Below are 12270 nucleotides of genomic sequence, written 5' to 3' on the forward strand. Positions count from 1 at the left end.
CAAGGGCCTTAGAATCTGATGCTGCTGCTGATATAGGGAACTACCAGCAGTCAGCAGTAAATGCCAGCACAGGGAGATTTGCTAAATACAAGCTAAAATACAACTCCACCTTCAAGCTCTGGGAAATTGATAAAGAAGCTTTTTGTAAGTAGGCCTTGCTTATCTTGTTTTTCCTCAGAACCTATTGTGAATGACTGGCAAGGAATGGGGGGGTTATTTTTACTAAATCACTCTTATATGTGTAGGAAGGAGAAAAACCATTTTCATTTATACTTTCCCTTGTCCTTTCTTCCAAAGCTCTGAAGAAAATAAAGAAATATCTTAGATGCATTTTAGTCTATGGTTCCTTGATTTCACTGGTAATGTTGACTCTACCAGAACTTTATCATGTGGGGGTTTTTTCCAATCTTAGTATAACCACTGAGATTAAGGTCTATGGAAGTCCTTTCAAACCAAATCTCGTTTTCTCTTTCCTTTTGCACAGTACCAATATTCATCACCTAGTTTCTCAAGTTACAGCTCTGTACTAATATACCTTTAGGTTTCAGAGAGTTGCTTACTGTAATGCTGCTTATAGCTATCTCCATCTTCCTAGCTGAGTTTGCAAGATTATTTAAAAGAAAAGTGTGGTCAGCACATAAGGTCTACTAAGTACACAAAACTTCCTCTTCTTCCTGCTTATAAGTTCTTTACCATTGCTCTGTGATTTCATGCATATAGTTAAAAACCATTTTGAGAGCCTTACATGTTTATATTCTTGTGGGATGATCCAAAAAAATGTTACCTCATCAAGTGTAGTAAACATAAAAAGTAAGTTGAAATTTATTACTCCTAAACCTTTTTAAAAGGAAACCTCCCTCAACTTGTATCAAAACAACTGATAGTGAAGAATATGCAGAAATTAATCTTTTTAATTTCTTACATGAAACCCCTCTTTTAAAATAACTAAACCCACTACCTCTTTACATTTAAGTTGAGTATCTAACATCATCACACTTGGCTCCCACTTCTGTGGTTTAAACACTGTAGATGTTTCACTTTAAATGTTTCAGAACTGTGTATTAATGGTGGTGATGTTGAGATTTTGTTACACACACACAAAAAAATCGAGCCTTGCTGATGCTGCATTTTTGTCTTAAAGTAAATCCCCTTGATTACCTTTTTCCCCCTGCAGCAGTACTCTTTATTTCCCTAGCTGCCAATATTAGAAAAAGTACACAGAACTTCAGCACGTATGCGGAGAAAAAAAATACAGTACAACCTGCTCACTATAAGCACTGTACGTGAACTCTCAGTGCTCTGCATGGTGCAAACTGCAGTCCTGTTACAATCAGGCTTTGTATATAATAAAATAACTTCATGGAGAAAAGACACTTCAACAGACAATCTGCCAGTGCTGCAGATTTGTCAGTGATCCCTTGGTGGTCGCTGCTTTCTGCTGCTGGTCATGGGCAGCAAGGCAGAGGCCCCATTTGCCCAAGACTGATGACCCACAGCGTGGGTTTTACAGCACACAGGTACGGTTTAATGCAGCTTTCTTCTTTCTGACTGCAGAGGGGCAGAAGAGGATGCCAGTGTAGGATGCTGTATGCATACACATGTATGTTCCAAGTTTAATAAAGCCCTTTCTGGTGTTTTCCTCCTCATTCTTTGGATCTTTCCTTGCAGTTCACAAGTAGAGAGGTCAATGAGCATGCAGCAGGTGACTGCTGTCAGTCAGATTCTGACTTTTCATTAGATTTGGATGATTTACGCTTCCTCTTTTTCTTCTTCTTTTTTTCTTTCTTTTTCTTTTCCTTTTTTCTCTTTTTCTTCTTGTGTTTATGTTCTGAGGAAGTAGAGCTGCTGCCATCTTCATCATCCTCATCACTGTCATCACTGCTATCAGATTCTGAGGTAGAGTCCTCCAGGAGCTGCTTCAGTTGCTGTATCCTGTGTTTTAAACAGGTGAATGAGAATCCTTTCTAGCTCTTCCCTACCTCTAGTAATTTATCCTAGCTTTTGTCTTTCCTTCCTGGCTTGAGGAATGGAAGCTGCATGCAAAGGGAGGGGGAACAGTTCCTCTTTTGCTTAACTACACTCTCGTTACAGATAATATCACAGACTGATAAAAGCAACTCAAGCAGATGTTCTGCTTTCAGAGGCTTTTCATCCCATTGGATAGGAAAGGCAGACCAGCTTATTAGCTTATTTATGTGTGCAAAATAATAAGGTAACAGCTATCACCAGCCCACCTGGTGATAAGAAGATATTCATACAGAGGCATATTGGGATTATGATATTAGGACTTTCATTGCCCTGCTGATACAGAGAGGATGTCAGTGAAGCTAACAGAGTAGGCTCCACTCTGGATGCAGAACTATTTTTGAAAGGCACTCTTCCTTTGAACTTTCAAGGATTACTGGCAAATAGGGACAAAGTCTTTGCTTATTTTATTGTTGTCTTCTGTATCCTCTTCAAGGATTCCTCTCCAAGAGTGCTGCTCTCTGGGCTGCCTATAGTTATACCACTGATGCAGTTCAAGCAAGAAAGCATTAAAAACTGCCGCTTTATATACTGAATAATGACCTCACAAAAGTAGCAATATCAGGTGCCTAGAAGTAGCTTTCTAAATCCCCCCTTTCATTTCTACTGAAAGCATTCTGACATACCACATTTTAGAAAACATCTCAGTGAGGTCAGTGAAAGAAAAAAATAGATCAAACTGTTTTTTCAGACCTAAACCAAAACTGTATCTCAGTACCTGAATATTATGGCATAAACACATGCCACTCCTCTTTAAACTTTTTTTTGGGGAAAATATAGAAGCTAAAGAATTAAAGCAATAGGAAGTACTAAAGAGTGATTATTTGTAAAGTAGAAATGCCTTAATCTGTCAACATAGAGAAACTGCCATTAAAAAGATCTTCTGAGCTAAAAGGAAGCTTATGTAAAAGGGTCACCTATACATTAGTACCACATTACCAAAACAAAAGCTAAATTGAAAATGCCGTTTACTACAGACACACTTACCTCTTTTCTTTTTCATGACGCTTATTTTCCCTTATTATATCATACATTGGATCTTCGTGTGCCTTTAAAATGGAAAACGGGAAATACAGTGTTATTGCTAATGGTTTTATTTCCTAAAAAAATAAACCAAAGCAACCAAATGCAAGAGGCTTTTATCAAAAGATGGAATGCATTTAGCAAGCTCTTAGTTCACTCTCAGACTTAGCATTGTTCACCTGAACTGGTGTATTTGCTTTAGAGAAAGCTTATCAAGCTACATCTCCAACAGTGGGGACTTTCCTTAGGTATTTATCTCCCTACCTCTCCAATCACAGTCAACTATGAGAATCCCACACATAATCTGTGGGAACAGCTAGACATAGATGGAATACTCAGCTTCAAAATAATGAGCTGTACTCTTATAGTATATTTTTAAAAACTGGATATAAACAAACAGGAATACAGGAGCAAATATCCATAATACATATGGATAATGAAACTGGAGTTGTCCTATCATGCTATGCACTACCATTACTGGTTCTTAAATGATCTTAAATTAAATGGGCATTGCAGCAAAAGATAGCTGTGAATGAAGACAGCAAACAAACTTTGTGGACATGTAAGGTGAGTTTATGCCATGCAAGAATGCAGAAAAAGGTGGGGTGATCATTTCTGTCGGAAGATTAAGCAAACAAGTCCAACAGAGAGGAGAGATGGCAGACGCTGACCAGAGGTAGGAATTAAAATGCCAGGAGCAAATCAAAGATGTTGGGAATACACCATGAAGCGCCTTGGATACACAACGCGAGTTTGATGCAACAAAGAAGCCTGAGGGAAAATGAAGAATAGAGGCGGTCTGGTCATGGGAAAGGGCTAAAAATACTCTTTGCAGTTGCATACAATCAGTACGAACCCAGAATCTGGACAGACTAAGCCGAGATCACATTTTTCAAGGATAGAAACGAGGACATAAGACATGAAGTGATATATAGTTTGAAATATAGGTTAATGATGCAGAGCAACAGAAACAGTTAAAGAGATCACACAGGAAGAATCTGCAGAACTGAGATGTAGCTTCATGTAGCAAGAGATCACACTTGTAGACAATGACTGGATTACAGACCTAGACAACAGCATTCATGATGTAGTTGTTCACAGCAAGAGCAGAAGGCTTGAAGCAGCTGTAATGTGGGCAGCCCAAGCTTGACTAAACATTTTTTGTTATGTTGACATTTTAATCACAAAAAAATGAATATAATGGTTGAAAGAGGTTCTTGAAGATTTCCAATTTACATGTAAAAATTACTAATTTTCCTCTTGAAGAGTAGATTTTCTGCAAAGTAGTCAAACATCCAACCACATCTGTAGCTTTTTCTTTAATAGGAGATTTTCGGCATCTATATTATACTAGAGACAGAGGAAAAGTCCTTAATAAAGCATCATCTAACAGGCTTCTCTTCACTTGCAAGATTATGCATTATCAGTATTAAAAATACAAGCAATAATACAATATCGGTACTCACTACTCTAAATTGTTCCAATTTCTGATTGCCTTTAATAAAGAATGGGCATTCCTTATCTCCTGTTCTGTGTCCATAACGTTTACATCTCCAACCTTGAAAAAAAGAAGCAACAGTGAATTGCACCTCTGAGACAGATCAGAAGAAGTATAAAAAGCCAAAACCACATTTCTGCAAAATATTTTCAACATAGTACATTGATAAATGTGATGTCCATAAAATACAAGGCTATTACAGCCTTCAAGATACTGGTTGCTTTTTTATCAATATGATGCCAATCTACCTGCACTTCATCATCTGTCCATGAGATATTCTGCCCTCCCCCAGGGTAAATGGATGGATATATGACGGTCCAATGACATCTGGAATATTTTCAGCCTTACACTGCATAACTTTGACTTCTTTTCCCAAAGGCATCCAAAGCCCTTTTGTCGGGGCATGTGCCAGGAATTCTCGTGCACTTTCATTGCCTGGTACATCAGGTATACAGTCTTCTGGTTTTGTTTCATTCTCCTACAAAAAAAAAGAAAGATAAGGACAACCTAAAATAAAATAACTCCCTTTCTTTAACTTTGCAAGAATTAATACTTCAAGTGTGCAGACCTTCACTTTACTGGAAACGTATTTTCCCCATAACTATTTTTCTTGTAACACACAAAAGATCTAAAATAGTTAACCATTTCTTTTTTTCTCACCCTTGAATTTTGCAGCCAGAACTTTACTGCAAAGGAATTTCATTCCTCCCCATCTATTTTAGTAATTTATTTAAATAAATAATTTAAATGGAAACTTAACACAGAGACTTTTTTATCCTCTTCCTGCTAATAAGACATAATAATTACAAGGAAGCCTTTACAACACAGAGCCCTGTTTTTTAGGTTAAAAGCATTACCTTATGTCTTAGCTATATAAATTTGGCAAAAGTAACAATCATGATGAAAGAAGTATTTCAGCCTACGCAACAGAGAAGAATCCTGAAAAGATGTCATTCAAACTGAAAGTCTGCTTTCTGTTAACAGCTCCCCTCTATCCACACTATTATATACTGCATGAAGTATGCTAAGAGATGACGAAAGTCCTGGTCTCCTTCTGTCTGATTCTGGCCATTTCACTCTGGATCACCAAGTCCAAGAGGTCAGCTTCTAATGATTCTCTGAGTTTTTCCTGGGAAGCACTTACTTCTCTCTGTAATTTATACAGGTAACACAGACACTTAAATGCCTAAAGAACAGGTTTTGTGAAAATCCCTCATAATCCTAAAAAATTACCGCTATTTACCAACCTTAATTAGCCCAGGGGGTGGTTTCTCATAGCTGAAAAGCAATAGAAATATTGTTAGTCTGCAGCTTCACACAGACAAATAAATTGAGAAAATACAGTTTTTCAGTGGTATTGAGTTAAAACCTTCAGCTCACATTTTTTGTTAAATTTTACCCCATAAATAATATCCAAGAACTACAGCAGAACGTGGATACAGCAAGCTGACCAAGAGACAACATTTATCATATTAGTATATCTCTCTTGCAAACATCCTTCAGATTCATATTCTCGTGGGAGCACAACTACTTGCTGTGGATATGTGGTATATTTGATTCAGCTTCAGTTACCACAAATGCATAATTCTCTACTCGTTTTCTGCCACACCCCTCCCCAAGGTCTCACTGATCCAAACTTCTTTACCCCAGCACTGCTAAATCATAGACATAGTCAGCTGAAAATGTCAAGCCAGACTTTTCCTTACATGTAGCTTTGCCAGCCAAACCTAATACATAATAATTTCGTTATCTTCTATGTATTAAACCTAAAGACAGAACCCTACTGACCAAAGTACCATATTTTCTGCAGCATTTCTTTGGGGTTAACAGTAGATAAAACAGTTATTAAAATCCAAGTAACAAACAGGTTGCTACATAAAGCACACAGCAACTGAGAAAGTGGTACAGCGATCTTAGAAGAGGACAGAGATTTTTTTGGTTTTGTTTTCCAATGGCACATGAAGAACAGCACTGTGCAAGCCCAGAGTCGTCAAATCCTCTGCTTTATGGAAGACTCTTTTCAACAGGACTTTCCAGACATTATCCACGTATTAACTCAGCAGGACACAAAACATCTGTACTGGCTGTGCATCATTTTAGGCCATAGGTTTGATGGCATATGCAATATTTCACTGCCTTAGCTGTGCACACGCACACACCCCTAGACACCTATAGGATTGCTAGGCACAATCATACTAATACAATAAGAACAGCACGGGAAAGGTGGTTAAAGTATGTTCATCCCATCTTTATAACAATAACTTCGGAGTGCTGTTTGGTGCATTTAATAACAAACAGATTTTCAGTTCCACGTGGAAAAGAAAAAAAAAATCACGTTCTTGTGTACTTTCTGACCTTTTTATTCCATTAAAATAATAATTGCTTTTCAGTGAAATAGCATAAACCTTTTACATCACCTTTTTATCTCAATTTCTTTTTCTTTTTTTTTTTTTTTAGTCCGTTCTAGTGGAACAACCTCTGCTCCAATGCTGCATCTCTCAGACTTGGGAGGAACCCGGGAGAGCCCCTTCTGTGCCCCAAAAAGCCTTCCGTAAGTCACCAAGCAGCTCTGCAAGTGGCCCCGAAGCCCTTGTGCCGACTCACCCTTAAGGGTACAGGGGCAGAATAATCACCACCCCCCAAAAAACCCCAAACCCTGCACTGGAAACGAGCCCCAAATGCCGGCGGGGTGTGCTCAGAGCAGAGCCGAGGCGGGAGCCGCGGGCAGCCTCCCCTCCTCCGCTTCTTACAAAGACTCCAGGTGCTGGATCTTCTGGAGCTGCTGCGCCTCCTGCCTCTTCCGCTTCCTCTCATGCCGGTCCTGCGTCCTGCCGCCGCTCGCCGCGGGCTCCGCATGGCTCCTGGCCCGCGCCTGGCTGCCCCTCGCCGCCTCCTCCTCCTCCGCTCCCTCCTCCTCATCCTGCCCCTGCCCCCTGGGCGCCCGCTGGGCCATGGCCGCGGCGGGCCGAGCCGCGGCGGACGGCGGGGCCCCGGCGACGCCCCCTTTCCCGCCCTCCGCATCCCGGTTTCCGGCCGAGCGCCGACTTCCTGCGGCCGGGCCGCCCTCATCGCCCCGCCCCTCGGGGAGCCCGCTGGGCTCTGTGTTCCTGCTGCCGCAGCCTCAGGAACGCCCGGCGTACCGGGGGTTACGAATAACGTGTGGAGTGTTGTGCCTTCAAAACACCGATATTTAAAGTAAAAAGAATTACCAGCGTCCCAATCATTCCTCCCTTGCGAGAGGGCCACTACTCCGGTCTTCACCTGGAGTGCTGCATCCAGCTCTGGGGACCCCAGCGCAGGAAGGACATAAAACTGTTGTAGCAAGTTCAGAGGAGGGCCGCCAAGTTGATTAAACGGATGGAGCACCTTTCCTTTGAGGAAAGGCTGAGAGAATTAGGATTGTTCAGCCTGGAGAAGAAAAGGCTTCAGGGTGACCTAACTGCAGCCTTCCAGTGCCTGAAGGGAGCTAGAAGAAAGATGGAGAGGGTCTTTACACAAGGGTGTGTACTGACAGGACAAGGGGGAGTGGATTAAAACTGAAAGAGGTAGGTTTAGATTAGATACTAGGAAGAAATTCTTTACTGTGAGGATGGTGAGGCACTGGCAGAGGTTGCCCAGAGAAGTTGTGGGTGCCCCATCCCTGGCAGTGTTCAAGGCCAGGTTGGATGGGGCCCTGAGCAATCTTGCCTAGTGGAAGGTGTCCCTGCCCATGTCAGGGAGTTGGAACTAGATGATCTTTAAGGTCCCTTCCAACTCAAAGCCTTCTGTGATTCACACATCAGGACTGAGATACACATGGGGGAATATGGCAGTGGATTGGCTACGAGGTGTCAGGGAGCAGGTGTCTCCAGAGTGGAGGGAAGGCTGAGGGGGTTGCCTCCCTCACCAAGCTGGGGATGCAGCTGAGGGGCCCCTGAGGTTGGGGCAGAGGGGCTGGGTATGCAAGGAAGGCCCCATCATGGTACTCGCTGAGCATTCTTTACTGTGAGGGTGGTGAGGTACTGGAAGAGGTTGCCCAGGGAAATTGTGGATGTCCCATTCCTAGAAGTGCTCAGATCCAGGCTGGATGGAGCACTGAGCAACCTGGTCTAGTGAAAGGTGTCCCTGCCCATGGCAAGGGATTTGGAGCTAGATGATCTTAAAGGTCCTGTCCAACCAAAACCATTCTATGGTTCTATGATTCTATGCTTGCCATTGACCAAAATACATGTGACTAGAGGGAGGAGAAAGTCAGCATCCAAAACACTCAGAGTTGGGTTTGGTTTTTCTTTCTTTTACTTTTTTTTTAATGGGTGGGTTGCTGCCATGGAAGGTACATGTTGGTTACAGAACAAGGTTCTAGCACCAAAAAGTCTCTCAATAGAGACTTTGCTTTGGAAGCAAACCCAGCAAGGTCTGGCTAGGGCCATGCTGCTGTGGTGGGACCTAGCTGACAAGCAAAGGGCAACCTCCTCTTCAGTGTATGAGCACCCCTAGAGAGGCAAATCTACCCCCAGTCTTTGCAGTTTCCTGCTTCGGCTGTGATCTCTCTGCTGGAGGATGAGCAACAGAGGTAGGTCAGTGTTGGGAAGGCAAAGTTTAAATTTCTACTTTTGTATCATGCTGAAATTCAAGGGCACATAAGATTTCAGGAATTGCTTAAGAGCTGAGTGAAATGCAAAAAATATATCTTAGAAGTCCAGGAATTGAAGGTGTTTTTAAATGTGGTTATTGTAGTGCTTCAAAAGTGCACATCAAAGGCAAAGAATGGTAATTGCTATGACAGCACCCTGTGATTCTGAAGTGCGGTAAGACAAACATAGTCCTGAGAATGCCTATCTTTTACAAGGGAAAAAGCAATCATACACATTATTTAACGATGTAGTATTGTTAATCAAGCACTACTTTAATATTATTTTAGCTTTTACTTGTTAAAACCTTATTTGGGATGAACATTCACGTGTCATGTTTCTCACTTGCATTCACCTCAGTAGCTGCCATTGTAACTTCAGATCCCAGGAAACTATTTTTGTCATCATGGTCCTTTTCAAGGCAAAAGGTGCTTATTTTAAAGTTTAAACAAAATAATCTAGCTTTTGCGTGTCATGACACTAATATACACTATTGGTGAAGATTTTTATTTCATGCACCAAATTTTGTAGGTTTACTGGCCCTGGAAAGAATGCAGCGGCCTTTCTAAAACAGAGCAACACTCAGCAGCAAAGCAACATAACCTCACAGATATACTTATCAAAAAAACCCAACTCCTACTCTACATAAACTGATTCCAACCTATCCATCTGGCTGACATGTTATGAGATGGTGCATAAATTGTGAGTAAACCGTTTTCATTCATCCCATGGGTTTGTAGACAGCTTGTGTGTTTTCCTTAGCAGCGGGCCTTTGGGGAGTTTTATTGATAGCCTTTTCTTGGGCCTAAACTCAGAAGAACAGGCTGAATTGCTGGCATGTCTTGAAAAGGCAAATCACAGCAGCTGACCTGAGGTGCAAAACTCCATTAAGACCTCTTGTCTAAAGGCTTAGAGGTGAAATCAGTTTATTTGCTAATCTGAGTTAAATATCTGTGTATGAGGCAAATGCAAGATGATGTGGTTAATATAACCCACTGTGAAGTGGGTTAAGTAGATGACTTGGTATTTGCTGGAGGCTAAGAGATTTGCTGCTGTGACACTCCTAGCATGTGGGAACATGTCAAATTGCAATCACTCCCTTACATGGTCATCTATCTTCAAGGAACAAGTCAGGTAGGAGAAATAGTTTTATGTGTTGCAATTACATGTAAAATGTCTGAAAGAACTTAGATGAGACACATGATCAATTTTTCACTCTATTTAGAGAAATGGCAATAGTTACTAACTATTGCCAATAGTTAGGGACCAGCTGGACTGCTGCCTGGTAAATATAGACTTTATGTTGGAAGCAAACTGAAGTGATATAATAGAGGTTTTTGGCCCCCCTTTCAGGCCAGTGTTGTTATTTTAAAGTACCTTTTTACTTCACTTTTTCAAACCAGCAGGGTAGTCAGACTATGGAACAGCTTTCCAGCATGATAGGACAGTGACAGAAAACCTAATATGATTCTAAGATGGAGTGTTTCCAGTTTATGAATGGTATTCTCTGCGAGAGATGTGTGCAATAGCAAAAGAGACAGGAGTTCTCCAGAAACCCTGCCAGTCTCATACACTCTTGACTGTCCTAACTTGGCTGAAGTAAGAAGCCTTCTGCCAGTTTGGAGCAGGTAAGGGCCTGGCTTAGATGACCTCAGATTCAATGACTTCAGCCTTGACAGAATAATTGGCACAAATTCAGGAACTAAGTGCATGGTCTCAACAGAAGTGTGGGGTTGCAATGGAGGCAGAAGGACAGACCATAGTATATATAATCCTCTTCTTACTGTTAAGTCAATGGGATCTTGGCTGTGTTCTTTGCATCCCAGTGGCTTGTACACCCAGGCTGTAATTTCTGATCAGATCAGGATATTTGGAAGTCATCTTTACTGCAATAACTTAATGGGGCACACAGGAGGTAAAATTCAATAGATACATAAATCTGCTTAGACACAGTGGTTTAAATGTGTTCTTTCTTCAGTTTGATACAAATAATTTTCAGTGCCCTTTCTCATCTGTCTTAGAAATGAACGTTATCACTTTATTACCCTTAGAAGTACCAAGGTCAGGCTTTTTTAGTAAGAGGAGATTATTTAAAGCTGTAGGTAGCTCCAGAGTTTCTTTTTTCCCCTCTTTTGCTGAGAAGAAACCCTGGATTCCTGTGTTGCACACTTACCCAAGAAGACAATTGTTTTCATATCAGTCCTTAGGAAAGATCAAAACAAAATGAATTGTGAAAAGGAGGGAGTAGGAAAAAAATTGTTATTTTAATTTCTATTTATTCTGAAGAAAAGATGCTCGGCATCTGTAAATTGCTTAAATCCATTCTATTTCAAGGGTTTATATTAACTGAGGATCTGGTTCCTGGTACGTAGAAGGAGACTTTTTTGAAGTTATGGGGTGGTTTTTTTTTTTTTCCTTTATATGAATGTAGTGCTTCAGCCATTTCAAGAAGTTAATTTTTTGGGGAAGTGTTGTCTTACCACTGGTGTCATGGCACTGTAATTCCAGCTTCATCCAAACATCTGAGCAGAAACATTAATTGCTGTTGCAACATGAAGTATCTGAAAGACGTTATTTTTCATGGTGTCCACTACAACTTTAAAATGTTTCAGTTACAAGCGATAGCACTGGGACCAAATCAATTTACATCTATGTCATCCCATGGGCATCAGTATTCCTGTGAGAGTGTAGCCCTGGCAGAATGTCAGCCAGTCTGTTTTTCTCCGTTTTTGGCTGGCTAGAGCTTTGGGCCAGGATCTGTTTCTTATTATGTGTCAGATATTACGCATGGGAGAGGAATCCAGAAACTGTGTTAGGCTTCATGGGAAGTTAAGCACCTTCTAATGGGATCCAGAAGAAGCAGCAGGCTGAGCAGAGCACAGTCAAAATCCAGAATGGTCAGCCCATGGCTGCCCAAATCTAGATGACTGGAGTAATTCAGAATAGAGTGAGTCTAAGCTCTGGGCCACTTCTGGCTACAGGGAAGGCTGTCTCAGAACAGCAGTGGCCCTTTAGCCACTTGGGAACCTCAGCTATGAGGAGAGGTGCTGACATCCTTTCTTACAGAGAATAGTTTTTCTGAAGTGGAAATGCTGGCAGTTTCTTTTGATACTA

At 41.2% G+C, this 12270-nt stretch overlaps 1 protein-coding gene across 1 annotated transcript; it reads right to left on the reverse strand.

Moving 5' to 3' along the window:
- Nucleotides 1-1233: 1233 nt before the first annotated feature.
- RP9 (RP9 pre-mRNA splicing factor) lies at nucleotides 1234-7499 on the reverse strand (the record flags this gene model as incomplete). Its single annotated transcript, XM_082282803.1, has 6 exons — nucleotides 1234-1932; nucleotides 3013-3074; nucleotides 4515-4606; nucleotides 4895-5024; nucleotides 5794-5824; nucleotides 7297-7499. The coding sequence occupies 6 exons, from the start codon at nucleotides 7497-7499 to the stop codon at nucleotides 1713-1715; spliced, it is 738 nt and encodes a 245-aa protein (XP_082138929.1). The 3' UTR covers nucleotides 1234-1712.
- Between the last annotated feature and the right edge of the window lie 4771 nt (nucleotides 7500-12270).

This window comes from Coloeus monedula (genome assembly GCF_965178545.1).
Source record: "Coloeus monedula genome assembly, chromosome: 1".
In the NCBI taxonomy this organism is placed as follows: Eukaryota; Metazoa; Chordata; class Aves; order Passeriformes; family Corvidae; genus Coloeus; species Coloeus monedula.